Raw genomic sequence first — 19,540 nt, 5'->3', positions numbered from 1 at the left:
GCAGCTGCAGCAGTGCCTGGAGGCCACTGGCAGCCCACACCACACCACACTGTCTTCCTGTTTCCCGTTTCCCATCTGACTGGGATTCGGGGGCCGGGGCTCCTTACCGCGCACCCCGCCCAGCAGGTGCTCTGTGACCACTCTGGCCAGGGTTGGACACACAGCTGCTCAGATCCCCAGGGATGACTGGGGGCTGAAACCAAATCCGAGGGCGCTGAGAGGTGCGGGGAACAGCGGGTGTGCCCACTAGATACGGATCCAGCTCTGCCTGTGTCACAGAAGAGGAGGGTGAGCAGAGCAGCTGCCCTTCCCACCTTGGGCACATCAACCCAAAGCACCAAGGCCCACCACCAACTTGTACTTAACCTCCTCTTCCAGGGTTCAAGAAATGTATAAACAGATTCCGCCCCCCACCCCCAGATGGGTGTAAAATGTAAACCCTATTTGGGAACCAGCACCTGTGAATCTGCCCCCGGACACCCTCCCGTGTCGGCGCAGATGGCCAGGGCTCCACCGCTAAGAACTGTGCGGCACTTTATTCACAGCCATCTCACCCGGTGGCAGGTCCTCTGCCTTGCCAGGGAGAGCTGTTTGCAGAGAGCTCCAAGTCCAGGGTTCCTGCCTAACCAAGGTCAGCACAAAGCCACTGAGTGACTGACAGCCAACCTCATTCAGTGCTGACCTTCTGACCATGTCCAGAGTCTTGGGAACACAGCCCACCTGACCTGTTCGCTCACTCAGCAAGGTTCAGACTGGGAGGAGCCACGAAGATAGCGCTGTCCTGCCGAGGCCAGGCCTGGTGGCATCATTTCTCACTCTTCTGAGTCCTCTTCTTTTTTGTGTCTGGCTCCTGGCAGCCGGGTGCCTTCGCTCTGGCCGCTGCCTGAGGCCGCCGCCTCCTCTTGCATGCCCCTCTCCTGTCACGACCCCTGCGCTGCTCCTGGGCTGCAGCAGGGTCAGCCCCCGTGCCCTGCCATTGCCTCATCCTCTCTGATCTGGAACTCAGGTCTGCATTTTGGTCCTTCCGTTCACCTCTCCCTGAAAGAGCAAGGCCACCTGAATGGGGGGTGCGAAGGCCTGGCGGGGCTGCTTCACACCAACACCGACTGAAGGTGCCGGCCCTGGGGCAGCACAGAGCACATGGCAGCAAGGACACAGAAGCACTGCCAGACTCAGGAGCAGACACACAATAGCCAGCTGAGGGCCTTGCACCAGTGCTGATGTGCTGGCTCCTGACACAAGAAACGTGGTCTCGGACAGAGCAGCGTGAGGCCAGGATCAGGGCAAAGACATGACAGAGGGGGCAGGCCCAGGCTCAGTGTGCTGGGGGCTGGAGGTGACGTGGTCAGAAGGGACAGGCTTGGAAAGCAGGGCTAGGAGCTGTGAGCCAACTTGGTGCGCAACAGAGCTATGAGATGGCGTTTGGGGGCTGGCCTGGAAAAGGTGTGCAACTGGCCTGTGCCTGCCACAGGCCTAAGGGTAAAATAACATGAAGGAGGGTGGCCTGGGTCAGGGCAGGGGGTGAGTCGAGGGCCCATGCAGGGGCACAGTCCATTTCCACTGCAGCAAGCAGCCCCGTGGGCTGCAGTGGGCACAGGGCCTGTGGCGACAGGAGCACGGAGCAGCCCTGGGGTGTGAGGGCTGTCGTATTCTCACCGCACTTGTGCGGACAAGCTGAGGAGGGAAGGAAGGGCAAGAGGGGCAGAGAAAAGCCTTGGAAATCGAGGGGAGCACAGTGAGGTGAACCATGTCAAGAGGACACCCAGGACGGCAAGCAGATGGGTCAAAACCCACCAGGTACGCAGAGACCAAAGGTGGAAAAGGTTCAGAAAGCAGCCGCCCGGACTGAAACTGCCGACAGGAGTGGGGAAGATGGCGAGCAGCCTGAGCAACCAGACAAGCCCGAGGCTGGCCCCAGGCAAGGAGGGATCACACCTGCAGGCCAGCCTCGGGGAGACAACGCAGGCGTGCTCCCCGGGACCACGGCTGGGAGAGCCCCCACACCATCTGCAGGCAGGAGTCCTACCTGCCTTGCTCTGCAGCCGGGATTTGGGCAAACGCTTCTTCGCCTTCCTCTCCCGCCTCCCTTCCAGCAGTTTCCTGTAGGCCTTTTCTGGAATGTCATCCTCAGGGAAGAGACCTAAGGACCCAGGCAAACAGATGGTCAGGGGCCGAAGGCAGGCCTGGGTCAGTTCCGTGTTCACTGCTCCACTGGACACCAGTAGCAGCCCCTCCCTCCCCAAGCCGCATGCAGGCATTGTCCCGACGCCCCCACAACTCAGTTCAAAGCCACAGTCAGCACACCACAGAAGAGCCTATTACTGAAGCATTTAGGCCACGCTGTGGCCCACTTCTTAAAAATGCTTATGCTGGGAAGGGGCTCAAAAGAACTTTCTAGGGCAGTGGATGGGGTTCAAGTCACAAAGGCTGATGCAGCGGTCAGAACCCTCCAATGCTCAGTCTCCATACGTTCCACCATCCGTGAATTTCATCTCAACACTGGACTTCGGTTCGTGATGAGCACAAAGTATTTAGGGGTCTGGCCTCACAGAGGGAGGGGAAGCTCAATGGGTAGATTGGCAATAAAACAAGACAGTGAAATGTCGACGTCAGAGTTGAGGGGGTGGATGTGCAGGTCTTCACAGTAAAGTCCTTTCAACTCTGCTACACGTGCAAAAATGTTGGTAATGAAATGTCAGGGAAAGACTGCTGAGTCTCCAATCGTAAACCTCCAGAAAACTGTCCTCAGGATAGACTGTGCCAGTTCCGCCAGCCACGCACTGAGACGTGGCTGCTGCAGACCAGCAGCCTTAGTGTGCCCAGGAACTCCCTGGGAAGTGCAGGCTCTGGAACCCCAGCCTGCCCTGGACCCAGCACTGAGCGTTCTCATGCTTAGGCCCAAGAACCACAGCACCGAACCAAGGCGAGCTGCAGAAGCCCTGGCCTGCCTCTCTCCCAAAGAAACAGAGGCCTCTGCTGACTGTTTCCGCAGAGTACGCGGGCAAACACGCGGTCTAGTGCTCTCCTGAGAGAAGGGGAGAAAGGCCTTCTCCTCGGGCCAGGCCCAGTGCTCACCTTCAGCAAGGTCCTGCAACCTACAAGAACAAGAGACAGTCACTCACCATGGCCATGGCTCCCGGGGAAGGGATGAGGGCATACAGGAGCAGGCTTCCCCAAAGCCCCACCACCTCCCGGCCAGCAGCATGGTAGCCCCCCATGGGCCCCTCCCCGCCTGAGCTCTGAAGCTGAGGACTGACCCCTCCCCCCAGCTGAAGCCACCTGAGAGGGAAGGGGCACCCCCAGGGCAGGGGGAAGGACAGGCCACCCCCTTCGGAAAACCACTTACTTTCTGATCACCTTGTAGAGACGCTTCCTGTTCAGAGAGGGGGTGCCCTGCTGGCTGGCCACTTCAAACAGTCTGTTGGCAACAGCCTCATAGTCAAACTGTTTCAGAGAAACCACAGAGGCGAAGAGTCAGCTACCGCCCAGGGGCTGCCAGGATGCAAACCGAGCAGGGACAAACCCCTGGACCACAAGGACACTCCCCAATGTCCTCCTGCTGTCCCCTCGGTAGCCTACTCCAGGGCAGAGCCGCAACATGGAAATGTGGTGGGAGTGAGCCTCTCTGCAAACTTAAATCCTCTGGTAGCCATGTGAGAACACGTAAAATGACTCTTAAAAAATTTTATTTAAGCCCTGGCTGGCGTAGCTCAGTGGATTGAGCGCGGGCCTGCGAACCAGCTGATCGCGGTTTGATTCCCAGTCAGGGCACATGCCCAGGTTGCAGGCCGGTTCCTTGCAGGCCAACTCCCAGCAGGGGATGCACAAAAGGCAACCATACATTGATGTTTCTCTCCCTCTCTCCTTCCCCTCTAAATATAAATAAATAAATAAAATCTTAAAAAAAAAAAAACCCATTCTTTAAAAAAAAAAAAAAAATTTTATTTAACCCGAGAGATCCAAAATCTATCTAATCCACAAGTCATCAGTGCTTTAAACTTGTAAGTATCCCACACTCCCTGTTCTGAAGTCACAGGTCCTGCCTGATGACCTGACTGCAGCGGGGAGCCGCCGCCAGCCCCTGGGCCGCACCACCTCACCTGCTCAGCACCCCGGGCAGCAGCAGGGGCAGTCCTAGGGCGGCCGACCAATGACGAATTCTCTGACCCCAGCCTCCCGTCCCCCCAGCCCCGTGCTCAAGGATCGTGCTCCTGCAGACGGGGGAACCCCGCGTCTCAGCCAACGGCTGCCACCCCCACTCACAGCACCTCCTCCCTTCCAGCTCCCCCAGCTCCCGAGTCAACAGTGTGGCAGAGGGCAGAGGCCAGGAGCCCAGCCCACGAGCCCAGGCCACCCACCTGAAGGACAGTGCCAGTGCCATCCTCGTCATCTTCGGGCCACTCCTCACCCACGTCCGAGTCCGTCCCACAGAAGGCACCTAGAACGAAAGGGCTCCGTGAACTCAAGGACATACCCCAGTGTCAAAGGCCCTGACACATGCCCCTGGGACCCAGCCCCACCTGCCAGGGCCCACTACCTGAGCAGAGCGTGCCGGTATAGTCTGGGGGCCCACAGCACGGGACACCAGGCACCCTGTGGGGGACCCCGAGGGCCTTATGCTGAGGGAAGCTGGGCCACCACAGACCTGGAAACAAGGGAGACCTCCCAGACGATGCAAGGCCTGACCAGTCAGCCCTTAAGGACTGGAATGAAGAGGAAATTATGAGGGGCCTCTTAGGCGAATGCGGTATCAGAAGTTCCCAAAGTGAGCCCGTCGGAGACAATGTTCCAGATCGCTTGGGGCTCTGATGTCACTGCCTACAGAAGGAAACTTCTGTACCACAGGTGGCCACAAGGGCCAGGTGTGTGTGGCAGAGAATGAGGACAGAGTGACTCAGCTGCTGAGAGTGAGAGAGAGAGGCAGGTGGGACACAGGACAGCCAGAGAACATGCTGGGGGTGTGGGAGGGGGGCCAACTAATAAAGCAGAGAAGCAGTCCCGTGAGGGCATTAAGAGTTGGAGGAGAGCCCTGGCTGGTGTAGCTCAGTGGATTGAGCATGGGCCTGCAAACCATACAATCGCGGTTCAATTCCCGGTTAAGGGCACATGCCTGGGTTGCAGGCCAGGCCAGGCCAGTTCCTGCTTCCTGGCGGGGGACGCACGAGAGGCAGCCATACATTGATGTTTCTCTCCCTCTCTCCTTCCCTTCCCCTCTAAAGATACATAAATAAAATCTTAAAAAAAAAAGAGTTGGAGGAGAGCTCTGACTGGTGTGGCTCAGTGGGCTGGGCATCATTCTGCAAAGTGAAAGGTCACTGGTTCGATTCTTGGTCAGGGCACATGACTGGGTTCTGGGTTCAATCCCCTGTGGGACATGTATGAGAGATAAAAGAGTGAAGTTGGATCCTTCCCTAACACCACATGCAAAAATTAATGCCAGACAGACCCACGAGCCCTGGCCAGGCGGCTCAGTTGGTTGAAGCCTCATCCTGTACACCAAAGGCTTGAGGTTCGACTCCCGGTCAGGGCAGACTCAGGTTGCAGGTTCAATCCCCTCTGCAGTCACAGTGCACACGGGAGTCAACCAATGTTTCTCTTGCTTCCTTTCTCTCCAGAATCAATAAATAATCTTTGGGTGGGATTTAAAAGAAAACTGGATCAACAACCTAAATATAAACCTAAGCCAATCAAACTTTTAGGAGAAAACAAGACAAAAGTTTTGTGCCATTGGATGGGACAATGGTTTCTTAGACATGAGACAAAAGGCACAGGTAACAAGAGACCACAACAAACAAAATAAGCTTAATGAAAATTCTTAAATGCTGTGCACTGAAAGAGACTACCAATAGAGTGACACACAACTCAGATGGGAGAATCCCCCGTAAATCACACCTGTGGTACAGGGCCAGCATCCAGAACACAGTGAGGACCCCTAACTTCAACAAGACTACCAGCTGGAAGACAAAGGGCCTGAACACGCCTTTTCCCACAGAAGACATGCGAGTGCCAATGAGCACATAGCAGTCATCAGGGAAATGCTGCTCAGAACCACACCAGACATCTGGTCAGCCCCACAGGGCGGCCGCCATGAAAGTAAACAGGTAAGGACAAGTGTGGCGAGGACGTGGAGAACACGAACCCTCGTGCATTGCTGGTGGGAATGTCAAGTAGGGCAGCACTGTGGAAGGACAGTGGTTCCTCAAAACACTGCCAACAGAATTACCAAACGAGCCAGTGGTCCCACTTCTGGCAATCCGCCCAGAATGACTCAAGGCAGGGTCTCAGAGAAAAACACTGCAAGCCCCTGCACGAATCCGATGTCAGGGTGTAACTTCAGAGAAACATAATGGGCGACGACAGGAAGCGGAGTTGGAACAGTGCCGATCAGCGACTCAGCACAGGGACTCTGGGGAAGGTGTTTACCGAGGTCTGCTTGAGGCTGGGGCGGCACCGAACAAACAAGAACAAACAAGGTGAGTCAGGCACCTCGGGAAGTGTGAAAGCTGCTGGTGAGCCCTGCTCTCCTCTGTCAGGAGGAGCAACTGAACTTAATGAAGCTCATGCAGAAAACCCGGGACTTGTCAGCAAATCTTGTTGTGAGGATGGTTGGCTGACCAGGTGCCCCCATGTAGCCCTGCAGAACTAGAGAGCTTTGGAGTGAAGAATGTGGGGGAAATGCACAAACTCCCCGCTGAGGGGTGACAATGGAACCCCCTACATAAAGTAGGAAACAATCTAGCATAGTTGTTTTAAATTAATAGTGGATAAAAGGTTTAAAAAATAGCAACTTTTAGTAACATTAGCAAAAAAGAAACAATTATACTACTGGAAGGAAACACCCTTTAACTTTCTAATAACTGCCGATTAACTTTCTAACACACCATGCATTTTTTCACAGCACCCTGTAATTTTTAGGCTTGGCTACCGTTATAATATGCAGAATCCCTGAAATTCTGTGCTAAAATATAGTTATAAAAATGTGATTCAGCCCTGGGTGGTGTGGCTCAGTGGACTGAGTGCCAGCCTTCAAACCAAAAGGTCGCAGATTTGACTGCCAGTCAGGGCACATGCCTGGGTTACAGGCCAGGTCCCCCATTTGGGGATGTACAAGAGGCAATTGATTGATGTATTTTTCACACACTGATGTTTATCTCCCTCTCTTTCTCCCTCCTTTGCTCTCTCTCTAAAAATAAATAAATCTTAAAAAATAAATAATTTCAAAAAGTGATTCAGAGGCAGACTCATAGAGAACAGCAGGTGACAGCTAGTGGCGGGGAGGGACTGAGCAAAAAGGAAAAAGGACTCATGGGCATGAACAACAGTGTGGGGATTGCTGGGAGGAGGGGGTATCAGGGGACTAAATGGTAATAGGAAAATATATAATAAAAATTAAATAGGAAAAAATGATTTAACTTAAAAAGTTTATGTGATTCAAGGATAGCACGGCTACCTCAAGCCTTACACAATACCGGAACTTGCTTGCATTCGTCTCCCGGACTGGGTCACTCAGTGACCTTTCCACTGGAAAGCACCGGCACTGAAGCTTTTGTTAGTCGTTACTGTGTCAGACGATGAGCAATACTATCTCAATTCTACAAGTCCTGAGTTTGGCTGTGTTATTTTCATACAGTGAGGCAACAATCTTGCAACAAAAATGTTTCACAAAACATTCCGCTTGTTCAGTAAAGAAGTACACAGCTGGGCCGTATACCCGCCTTCACAGCATCATTACTCACACAGAGGAAATGTGGAAAGAACTCGAGTGCCCGTCAGCAGATGAACAGGCAAGCAACACATGGCCCACACACACGACGGACACCAAGCCTTAAAACCTGCCACAGGGGTTTCCACGTGGGTGAGCCTTGAGGACACTAGGCTGAGTGGGATAAGGCACAAAAGACAAGTACTGTATGACCCATGAACATGAGGCCCATAAAGCAGTAAAATTCATGAAGGCAGAGAGGAGGAGGGGGTGCCAGGGGCTGGGAAGGGGTGTGGGCAGTTTCACGGGGACGGTCTGTTCGGGAAGGTGGAGATGTTCTGAGACGGACAGTGGGGATGGCTGCACAACAATGGGAACGTACTTGGCACCAACGAACTGTGCACTTAAAAGTGGTTAAAACGGCAAACTCTGCTATGTGTCTTCACTGCCAAAGAGTTGGAGGTGGGTAAGGGTCCTGAAGCTGGTGAACAATGACACTCCTGCCACAGCCACAGGACACAATACACAGTGCACACACAAGACACAGGCCACCGAAGAGCAGCTGAGGTCCCACAAGGACCCCCATCAGTATCAAGACTGGCCAGACTGGCTGCCACTGCCCCCAAGCTTGCAGTGGGCCACCCACTCCAGGTACGTTCCCTTAGTTCATTCATTCAGTCATCCACTCTGTCCAGACCCCTGGCCTCTGAACCAACTGATGCTCCTGGCCTGCGGGTACAGCTGTGATCGACAGAGCTCCCTGACTGGGGAAGCCGACACGCAGTGGGGAAGATGGGCTCAGATCAACGAGCAAGCAACTTCTGTAACTGTAAGTGACCTGTGCCAGGAAGGGCAATGGCGAGCCAGTGAGGCGGGGTGGGGGCTGGGAAGCTACACATTCAACAGGGTGGTCAGGGTAGGACCCCCGGAATGACAGAGGGCAGAGACCAGCAAGACTAGAGAAGCCAGGAGAGTCAGGATGGTGACCAAAGGGAGGGTTGGGAAAGCGAGCTTTTCTAAAGGGCGTCCTGGCTGCCGGGCCAAACACAGACTTTGGGGGAAAGGGCAGAAACAAGATCAGACAGAAGATGAGGGCAGGGATCCCAGAAGACGCACAGCTGGCTGGAACCAGGGCAGGCTGGCGTAGAGGTGGTGGGCGTGTCCCATCGAATGCACTGCCATCCTCACCTTTAGGTGGCTTCCTGAACAGCTTCTTGGATGACACGTCCTCTTCCTCCTCATCACCCTCTTCCTCCTCCTCCTCCTCCATTTCGTCCATTAGGTCTTCGATGGCAAATGGGGCCTGTTCCACAATCGTTTCAAAGATGCCCCGAGTGATGTTGTGCAAAACCAGGGAGCTGAGGGCGGGCAGGCACGAAGGCAGGCAGTGAGGCAGGACCCGCGAGGGGAAGAGACGCCGACTCCTATGACCGCCTCTCCCCATCTGCTGCCACACGCCCCTGTGGAAGTGCTGTCACAGGGCCCCACTCACCCCCTCCGCAGAAGAGGCCAGCCACTCCCCAAAAGCAGTCCCCTGAAGAGCTCATTGGAAAAGGAGAGGCCAGCCAGGAGGAGCCCCTGCCACTTACTCCTTTGTCTGGGCAGCAATTCTGCAGAAGGGATCGATGAACTTGAGGTTCTGGTCCGCCGTCAGCTACAGGAGAAGTCAGAGAGGAGCTGCCTCAGACCCTCAGTCACAAACACCCAGGGAGGGGCTCCACCACCAACCCTGCCCAACCTGCTGCCCACGCCCCAGCCCCTCACCTCAGCGGCGCCCACTCTGGCCAGCTCCTCCAGGAAGATCTCGATGAAGTGGCTCTTCACCCCATTGGGGGCCTGGCTGTCAGGGTGCAGGATCTCAGTGGTCAGCAGCTCCAAGAGCTGCTTGGTCTGTCTGAAGGAGGAAACAGGCAGGTATGGCGGCAGCCACGACAGGCACCAGGGCACAGGTATGCTCAGCCTGCATAGCACAGACGCCACAGATGCCCTGCCCTCCAACAGGCCAGCTTTCGACCATGCACAGGTCCATCCAGCACAAAGGACCCCTTGCAATCACCGATTTAATGTGGCCTTGCCTCTGGTGCTGACCAGAGTGTGTGGCATGGCTGAAGCTCAGCTAGAAACACGAGATGTGTAAGCACTCACAGGCCTTCCGCCTGGCCTCCAAACGAATGCAGGGGAGAGGCCTGGTGCAGCAGGAGGGTCGGGGGCTACCACTACCACATGTCATGCCCCTCCCTGCTGTCCTCGTTGGGGACTGCAAGGGAAGGCAACCGGACACAGTGAACACCAAGAAAGGAGGAAGCCACAGGAGGCGGATGAGCTTGCCCCCAGGATTCTGCTGCACTGAATGCGTGATCCCTGGAGGTCAGGACAGACCTCCCCCTGGCGTATGGGTTTCCATGGTTTCGGAGGCCCGGGCTTCCAGGTCCAGAGAGCTCTGAGACCCATGGTCTAGGTGCATCTGAACTCCTGGGCTCCTAACGACACACAGGCCCCTGCACCTGGGCTGGAAAGTGGGTGTTAAGATGCTGCCTGGGTGACATGGGCACAGCAACAGTGGGGATGCACCGGCTAGGGAAGGAAAAGTGATGCTCGGGAGAAATGAGCACAGGTCAGAGCAGGTGCATGAGCCCTCTGGGGCTGCTGCTAACGCTGATGAACACTCACTAAAAGACAACCTGGTCCTAGGTGCTACATCGGGACGGAGGAAGGCGAGAAGCACCGCGCCGTAGCCCTGGTCACTGCAGGGCAACTGGAGGGGCCAAGTGCTTCAAAACGATCTCTGTGCTGAACTACTAGTAACAGCGAGCGCAAAACTACCTCCATAATAAATAACAAACCAATGAAAAGTTAGGTAAAATATAATCATCCCTGTATCATTTTATTCCGCTTCAGTAACGTAGCCCAAGGTCCTGAAAATGAGTGTACCCGCTGGCCTCAAGGTCTTCATGGGGACTTAAGAATGAAAACCACTCAAAACCAGCCCCAGCTGGTATAGCTTAGTGGACTGAGTGCCAGTCTGAGAAACAAAGGGTTGCTACTTCGATTCCCATTCTAGGCACACGCCTGGGTTACAGCAGGGTCCCCAATAGGGGGTACACAAGAGGCAACCACACTCTGATTCTTCTCTCTCTTTCTCCCACCTTTCCTAGGGAGAAATTTATATACTTTTATACCTCTAAAAGTATATAAATAAAATATTTAAAAAATAAAAAACCCCTCAAAACCAGAGGCACTCCTGCCCCAACAAAAAGTCACCCAACAAGGATTCTAAACTGAGAAAAATTCAGGTAACTATAGTCCAATCCCGACCGATCCCGACTGATCCCGACTGATGGAGGAAAAAGTGAGTCGGGCCCTGGCCAGTGAAGCTCAGCTGGTTTGGGCACCATCCCGAAAAGCAAGAGGCACATGTCTGGGTTGCAGGCCCAGTCCCCGGTTGGGGCACGTGCAGGAGGCAGCCAATCGATGTTTCTCTCCGTCCCTTTCTCCCTCCCTCACCCTCTCCAAAAGTAAATAAATAAAATCTTTAAAAAAAATAAGTGGGCCAGGGCCAAAACCTTGCTACCTCTCTTTCTGGAGACAGAAAGCCCTGCCACACAGATGCAGTAAGCGGCACTGTCTGGCGCGGCAGCCGTCCCAACATAAGGGGCGGGGTTGAGTGTCCATGCTCTTCAAGTAAACTCCTTCTTTGTTCACTATGAAACTCTTCAGTCAATTCAAAACACATGGTTTCTAAGCCCCTTCCTCCTGCCCCTCCCCCCAAGCCACACAGAACCCTGCCTGGCACAGGACGTTTCCCACGCGTCACTAGTCCAACGGAAAGTAGCCTCGCACACGCCAGGTCTGGTGTGGTGCCACTTGTGTGCACAGAACAAGGCATCACCTTAAAGATTACGTGTTAAGTTGAAATTGCCTTTTAACGTCTTACAAATTTCCTGAATTCTTTACATAGAATATATACCACTCTCAAAATTATAAAGAAGCCAAATTTTAAATGAATTAAAAAAAATTTAAATGGGAACATTCAGAAATCCATTTAGTGCTGTGGATCTCAGACTACCCCAGCCCTGGGAGGTCTAGAAATGGCCGTCTGTCAGGGGAGCGCCCCCCCACCCCCTGCTCGGTCCCTGGGGCCTTCGGGAGGGGTCGGGAGAGGAGTAACACCCAGCAGAGCCCCGCCCTCACCCTGGCAGCAGAGCTGCTCTGCTGGTGGCCGCAGGAACACAGGCCCTTGCAGTTTGGGGACACAGGTTACCCCACCACAAGCACCACTGTCAAAAGAGGTCTGGAGGAATTCAATGGTCCAGACTTCTATTTCTAGAACTGGAAACAATGACCAGTGATAACAGAGCCAAACATACTAACACAGTACACGTTACAATAAGACTCACTCTAACCCACAGAACCTACCATCGAGATTGGAAATAAACATTTCTATGAACACACGCAAACTGTAATTTTTAAGCACCACCGAGCCACCCTTTAACATGAAGACCGACATCTTCCCACAACAAGTAATTCAGAGAGACTGCTGAGCAACAGTCTCAGAACGCGCTGGGAGCACTGACCTCTCTTCCCATCCCCTCGTCCTCAGGGCCGTCAAGGACTCCTTCAGGACCAGCCGCATGAGCTGTGGCACAAAAGGAGACCTGTTAGGGGGAGCACGACCCAGCCTCCCCCAGACAGCCCCTCTGCCCCGTGGCCGTCTGCATGCCCCAAACACAAGCAGGGCCCCCGGAGCTGTTGGTGGACAGGACACAAAAACCTCAGGACCCTGGGCCCGGACACTGCGCTTGCTTGCCCAGGGCTGAGCTGCCCCAAATCCCCAAGAGCACCGGAAGTCAGGCTTATGGAGGACACTCAGGCAGTGACGGCAGTACCTCGAACAAGAACTACAATGGAGTGGTCCGAGTTTCAGCAGTGAGAACAGGGAGTGACACACAGGTTCCCCACCAGAGGCACAAATCCCAGAAAAACAAGGTCTGACAACTGAGGACATCCCCCTCCACAACAGAGCTCTCTCTGATCTCCACACAGTAAACCCGGCCCCAACGCCTGCCCTGCAACCCCCAGTACAGCGGTTCACAGCATTCCTTGCCCGGCTTTCCTGCCCTCTGTGTGTTAACCAAGCGTGCCTGCAGAAGGTCCAGTAGTAGTGAAAGGCAAAGGAAGACAGGACAGAGCACACCCGGCAGCCAGGACTCCCGTGCCCAGGACAGTGGAGAACTGTCCTACACGGGGAAATAGGCCTCCAAAAGCAACAGAATCCATCCCACGTAAGGCCTAGGCCCAGTGCACACACCGAACGGCAACAGTGCGCTGACACCTGACTCCCATCAGAGATCCTTTGTCTGTAAACTTGAGGTCTGTGGACTTGCAAAGCCTGGCCCTGCGCCCTGCTTCCTGGCCCCCTGCCTTGGCATCCACCCCCTTCCCTCCTCTGCTCTCTGCCTGGCCCACCAGCCAGCCCACACTTTAAATGCTACAGCATACAGTGTCCACATAACCTCGGCTCAAGCCCGAGCCGGTGGCTGACCTGACTGACAGTCACAAGTCACTGCAGCCCCGAGGAGACCCGCTGCCTTGTTCAGCGTGTCCAATGGGTCACCTGCTCCCACACAGCAATACCGTCTCTTCATCTGGAGACTGTCCCAAGTCCCAGGGAACACACTATGGAACAGGACTGCAGTTCAACCGGGCAGATGGAGACAGGCATTTCTGAGGAAAACCAGTAACTGAAATCCACAGAAATGCAGCACCAGGAGGAGGACGAAAAAGGGGGGTCTGCATATGACAAGTATGTTATTGTCCTTGCCCAGAAGAGGCTGCCCTCAGAGGCCGGCAGCCCAAACGGCGCATGGGCCTCCACTGCCATGCACGGGCTTCCCCGCAAATTCCCCAGGTGGCAAGCTTAACCCTCCTCCATGGAGCTGGAAGTCTGCATGGCGTCTCAGGGCCTGAAGCCCTGGCCCACGCGTCAGCCCTCAGGAACGGGACGAATGCTGCACAGTCCTGGGCACGTGCACCCCGAACAAGACCTAGACTCCCTGAACAAGCCACCAGGGTCACCATCTTATGGGTCCCAGCAGCCACACCACCCAGGAGCCTTCACCTCTGCCCAGTTGGGGAGGGAGGCTCAGAGGCCAGACCCCGCTACACCACACGCCCGGTCCCCCCACACTGCAGGACAGTACGATGGGGTGGCTGGGAGATCTGTCTCCCATACCCGCCACCGCCAGCACCACCATTCAGGACCCCAGCCAAGGGCGCAGGCGGCTCCTCACCATGTAGAACTTGTCCAGGCGCAGTCTGTCTATGCCCGTCCACTCTCGGTTCATGGTCTGCCAGAAGGTCTGAATGAACAGGTGCTCTGGAAGGGAAAACAGCCAGAAGAGAATCACAGAGAAACACGGGAGCCGCTTTGGGGAGTGAGGCGAGAGAATACGAAGAGACCTGGTCAGGATGGCAGGTGCCACCAAACCCTGGGGTCCTCGGTCCGAGTTTGCAGGGCTGTGAAGTAGTGCCACCAATATGCCTTCATGATGGGGCTATGAGAGACCTCAGAGAGACAAGCAGAGTTCACTGTGACCCTGACTGGCAGCCACATTCTCTGAAGAACAGGTGCAAAGAGCGGGCAAAGCCACAGGCAAGAAAGGAGGCTGTTCAGGACACTTCCTCCCCAGGTCCTCGGCTCCCGGGTGGCTGGGGCTGAGGCCCTGCCCAACACCAAGCCTGCCCCACTGGCTGAACTAACCAGTCAAACACAAAACCCTACTAACAAGAGCTACGCCTGAGTGCCGGGGGCTGAGCTGTGCTCCCCAGACTCCCATACTGAAGCCCTAACTCCCAGACCTTGGAATGACTTGATTCGAACATACAGTCTTTAAAGAGATGATTAAGAAAGGGGCAGCCCTGGCTGGTGTGGCTCAATGGACTGAGCTGTGGCCTTCGAACCAAAAGGTCGCCAGTTCAATTCCCAGTCAGAGCGCATGCCTGGGTTGTAGGCCGGGTCCCCAGATGGGGCTGTATAAGATGTAACTGATCAATGTTTCTCTCACACAAAGATGTTTCTTTCTCACCTTCCCCCTCGCTCTAAAAATAAATAAATACATACATACATACATACATACTTTAAAAAAGAAAAATGGGCAGCAGCAGCTCATCCTGGGCTCACCCCCAAACCTGCTCCAAGGCCCCCCTTTCTCTGACTTTTTAGTGACCCAAAGGCGCCCACCCAGGCTCTCTCTCACTGCTTCTCCTGTTGTAAGCTCTTCCCTGCTTCATTGCCACCAGCTTTAATAAATGTACTCTCAAAATGCAGGAGAACGACTTCGTGAGGACACAAGGAGAAGATGGCACCTACGTGCCAAGATGAGAGGCCTCAGGAGGAACCAGCCCTGCCCACACCTTGACCTCAGACACGACGCGGCACCTCTAACCTCCTGTCACAGGCTTCTCTGGCGGCAGATGGTCAGAGGGTTTCGTACGGATGGGCCTGCGCTCACTCACTCACTCACTCAAGCACCAGCGGGTGACACTCTAGACTGGCCTCTTGCTGAACACAGAAACTCCTCTGCACGTTCTTAGAAGGCAGAAAGTATGGAGGATAACCAGGGTGAGGATTTAAAAAAAAATATGGAGCAGAGCCACCCACCTCCACTAATCACTCTATTGCAGCCAGAGACGCCCCAAGTTCAGAGAGCAGCAGCTGTGACTATCTGTACACCCCCCAACTTCGGTCCTCTGCCTGCTTAAGTCCCACTGAACTAGACCTGCCCACACAGTTTAAGCCTCACCAGCACTGGCCCTAGAGCCCATGCCAGTGACACTGCCTGGCCCTGGCTACCCTCAGGGCAGTGTGGGAGGGTCAAAAATGCTGGTGCCCAGGCCCCACTCTCAGTGCTGGACTTAAGGAGACCAGGGTCTGGACACCAAGATTTGTAAAGACTAGCAAGTGACCCCAATGGGCAGGGAGCAGGGTTGCAAACCACTGACCTTGGTCAGAACGGAAATGAGTTAGGAGAGCGCCCCGAGGAACTTCACAACTACCAGGTGAGACTCAATCAAGCAGCTTGGCAACACTGTGTTAGCTTGCTGTTTTACTTTTAAAATGTCAGATACCAGCCCTTTACACTTTTGAGCTGGTGTATTTTAGGTCAGTGAGTTAACCCATGTTGAAGCGTTTCTCACAGAAGCGCCAGCAGATACCAGCTTCAGCGGGGGCTTCTCTTGCTCTAGACCCTAGAGCAGCCTCCTGAGCGTGGGAGCTGCCTGACTCCCAGCAAGTCTGGCCTTACCGAGGAGCATGGGTACTCACGTGCCTCTGTGGTCTGAAAAGCGTGGAGGAGCTGCGAAATGGTCCTTCCTAGTTCCTCCTGTGCAGGAAACAGTAAAAAAACTCCCTCAGCCCCTGAAGAAACGTGGTTTTACAACAACGAGCAACAACAGAAAGACAAACACGCTCAACTGTCCACTCATCACAAGAACAGGCTCCACGGGCTTCTTCAGCCTAGTTGCAGGTGAGGTTTGCAAGCTACACCCCTGCTGGGAAAGACCCCCCCCCCCCCCCCGCCGGGCTGGCAGAACCTTGCAATGGGCAGGAACTGTCCTCATGATCAAGGCTGACCCTGAGCAACAGCCTGACCGTGAAAGAAGGGGACAAAAGAGGTCAGAACAGGGAGCCTCAGGATGTCAGCCACCTGACCAGCAGAAGGAGAGGGCCAACTAGACCCCTGTAAGTCACTCACTGTCTCCACACCACCTACTGCACTCGCTAAACAGGCAACTCCAGAGGCTCCACTATAGGAGGCTGTAGTACAGGTGTCTGCATTTTAAGCACCTCCCCCACCACCCAGGGAATCCTGAAGAAGAGTTAACGAGCCACGCTGAGAAGCACTGTTCTAAAAAGGCTGGCATCCCAGGGCAGTAAAGCTGCTCTGTGAGATGCCACAGTGACAGACATAAGTCACCAGGGTGACCCTCAGGTGAACTATGGACTCTGGGAGATGATGACGTGTCCATGTTGGCTCACCAACTGTCACAAACGTGCCATCTGGCAGGGGATGTTAATACCAGAGGCAGCTATGCATGCACGTGAGTGCGGAGGCGGGAGGAGAAAGGGGAGCAGAAGGTAATGGCGAGTATCTATACCCACCGCTCAATTTTGCTGTGAATTAAAACTGCTCTAAAAAATAAGGTTTGTTTCTTAAATACAATTTAACAAAAAGCTACAAGAGAACTCTGTGTCCCAGAAGACTTGGACCCTCTCCTTTGGTTTCCATCATTTTGGGGCTCAGTTTGTGACGTTTCCCAAACAACAGACAGAACCCAGGCTTCGCCCACTCGAGGTCCTGCCCTGACGATCCCCTGTGTGGCTGTGGTGCTCACGGCACACGCAGGACTCCCTCTAACCAAGGCTTTGGCCCTCCACCCAACTAAAGGAAAAAGAGCATCCGAGCTCTAAAGCTTCGCCCAGGGTCAACCGCGGGCCCATCTGTCCTCCTACCAAGGCTGCTGCTCCGGCTCCCTCTGCCTTTCCACACACTCACCTGGAGGAGCGGCTTGTCCTGCATCCACATGCAGTAAAACAGTCCCTTCCACACCTTCAGCAGCTCATCATGAGTGAAACCACCTGCACCGGAAACAGCAACAGACTAAGTGAGCCCAAACTTTCAGTGCCAGGAACAAAGCCAGAGAAATGTGACGGCATGAAGCAGACCAAAGTCCTGTTGCTCCAAAGGTAACCTTCCAAGCCATCCTCCTAACTCACTACTCCACTCCTAATTCCTAACCCACTGGGCCTGTGGCTGAAGGGACACCCCATCCCATGGAATGGTAACTGCCATTCCATTCTTTCAATAAGAACAGAGAATCGACAAGCATCGGGCACCATACTCCACTCTGGGGGATTCAAAATTGAGAGTCACCATCTCCTGAGCTGGATGGTGGCAGGCCATACACGTGAATATGCCAGTGATAAATCGTCTGGCACTACACGTGAGAGTCTGCGCACTTTTCTGTGTTATTGCACTTTAAATTTTAAAACAAAACGTTGACTTAAAAGGCTAGTAAGGGAGGGAAATATATAAAATCGCTCAAAATATTTACTGTGTTCCTCACTGAGTCTGGCACCCTATTCCATGAGCAAGGGTTCTCAGATTTCAGCACTAGCATTGGAATCACTGGCAGAGGTCTTAACGCAGACCGCTGAGGCCACCGCCAGTTTCTGACTGAGCAGGGCTGCGATGAGACCAAGAGCTGGCATTCCTACCAAGCGTCCAGGTGATGCTGAGGCTGATGATGACGCACCTCCCTCGAGAATCACTGTTACAGACCAGTTAACAACCATGTCCCTGCCCTCGCGGAGACTATTACCACAGTGAAACTCACGTGGCAATCCAATAACTACACAAGGAGAACTAAAGGGACAAATGCCGCCGGGGTCACTGTACAGCACCGCATGCAGGGATGCCGGACCACGTGGAGGCTACACGCGGATCCGAGGCCACCCAGCCCTGGCAAGCCACGCGCCAACCTGCAGTCCGCTGAGTCCTGGCGACGATGTATTTCCGGAGCTTCCTCACCGCCCGGTCCCGGGTCACCTGCTCGTTCCCTGCCAGGCGCTGAGCCAGCTGGATCTCAGGAGGAAGACGCACCCGTGGAACCATTGCGAACGTCCCCACAATTCCTAGGAACCGCGACGGCGCAGGTTCGCCTAGCGCGCTGTGTGACGTCACCTCACCGCGACGGTCTCGCCGGCGCATTATCTGACGTCATACGTTCGCGCCGGCCTTGAAGGGACCTTACGCTCTTACCGCACACGGGGCAGACCGGCAACGACAGCGCTAGACAGTTGGAATTAAAGAGAGGACACTAAGCGTGTGCACCCCCTTCTAGGGGGTGTGGTGGTTTAACCTTATTGTTGACAGAGGCTCTTTCTTAGCAAAAACTACCAGCGAGCACAGGCAGAGGAATGGTAGAATTAGACAAAACCCATTTTCAGACGAAAATGGCAAAAGGGCTGAAAAGGTGGTCGGGGACAGGGTTTACAGGAATATCAACCCTCTCTCCGTCCCTCCTCAAATGGCCTGCCACCGCTGGCACGGGCGCTCCCTCCCACGCAGCAGCATCACTTAGGGGCCCTCTAGGATGACCTTCATTCAGCTTTCAGGACAAAGGAAGGTCGCAGAGGTGCACAAGAAGACCATCACTACCCCACTCGTTCTGGGATACTCCAGAAGACTACTGTCCTGATGTCTTCAGAGAGTTAATGTCGTAGATGAAAGAATGAATGTGTATATAAAAGAGGATGTACAAGCGCATATACACATCTTGATTAGACTCTGGTACAAAGTAAAAGCTATAAACATCATTTGGGGGCAACTGGGAAAGCTTGCATATAAAGTAGATGTTAGATTACAGGGAAGAATACTTGCTTATTTTCTTAGGTGTGTCCATGTGGTGTTTATGTTTACACAGAACGGACTCAGCAGACTTTTTCTGTAAAGGACCACATGTCAAGGAACTCCAAGCCCAGGCTCGATGACCTGCTAGGCTAAGAGGATGCAGGGCTATGAGTTATTAGGGCAAAAGGATACACAGCACAATCAGCACAGGACAAAGGCACAGGGAGAGATCCCAGAGGACACCAGGAGGAAGCTTCCATCACCTTCTCCAGGTGGAGTCACAGGCCATGCTGAACTCGCCAGCAAGGACCTGTGACAACACATGTGAGGGAACAGAATGGAGAGACATACTTCTTGTACATCAGTGGGTACAGGATAGTTAACACTGAACATGTACAGTAAATAGAGACGGTGTGTGGGCAGCAAG

General features: G+C 54.2%; 1 protein-coding gene across 1 annotated transcript; it reads right to left on the bottom strand.

The window, feature by feature from the left end:
• Positions 1-517: 517 nt before the first annotated feature.
• Positions 518-18,437, bottom strand: RRP1 (ribosomal RNA processing 1). Its single transcript, XM_037043065.1, has 13 exons — positions 18,243-18,437; positions 17,257-17,339; positions 16,026-16,083; positions 13,993-14,078; positions 12,277-12,338; positions 9,467-9,596; positions 9,292-9,356; positions 8,891-9,060; positions 4,359-4,438; positions 3,347-3,444; positions 3,076-3,095; positions 2,027-2,140; positions 518-1,038 (listed from the first exon to the last, which is right to left on the bottom strand). Exons 1-13 carry the CDS (start codon positions 18,373-18,375, stop codon positions 806-808), a joined length of 1,332 nt encoding a protein of 443 aa, XP_036898960.1. The 5' UTR covers positions 18,376-18,437; the 3' UTR covers positions 518-805.
• Between the last annotated feature and the right edge of the window lie 1,103 nt (positions 18,438-19,540).

Source organism: Sturnira hondurensis, unplaced genomic scaffold (assembly GCF_014824575.4).
Source record: "Sturnira hondurensis isolate 20B ecotype Veracruz unplaced genomic scaffold, ASM1482457v3 Scaffold0003874, whole genome shotgun sequence".
NCBI lineage: Eukaryota > Metazoa > Chordata > Mammalia > Chiroptera > Phyllostomidae > Sturnira > Sturnira hondurensis.
This window is presented reverse-complemented; position numbering and strand designations above follow the sequence as displayed.

What these genes read in the sequence shown, in the direction of transcription:
- RRP1 (XM_037043065.1), bottom strand. Translation starts at nt 18,375, where the DNA reads ATGGTTCCACGGGTGCGTCTTCCTCCTGAGATCCAGCTGGCTCAGCGC. An exon ending in CAGGACTCAGCGGACTGCAG is followed by an intron (nt 17,340 to 18,242) that starts GTTGGCGCGTGG and finishes TTTCCGGTGCAG; the next exon opens with GTGGTTTCACTCATGATGAG. An exon ending in GTTCAGGAAGCCACCTAAAG is followed by an intron (nt 4,439 to 8,890) that starts GTGAGGATGGCA and finishes CTTTCGTTCTAG; the next exon opens with GTGCCTTCTGTGGGACGGAC.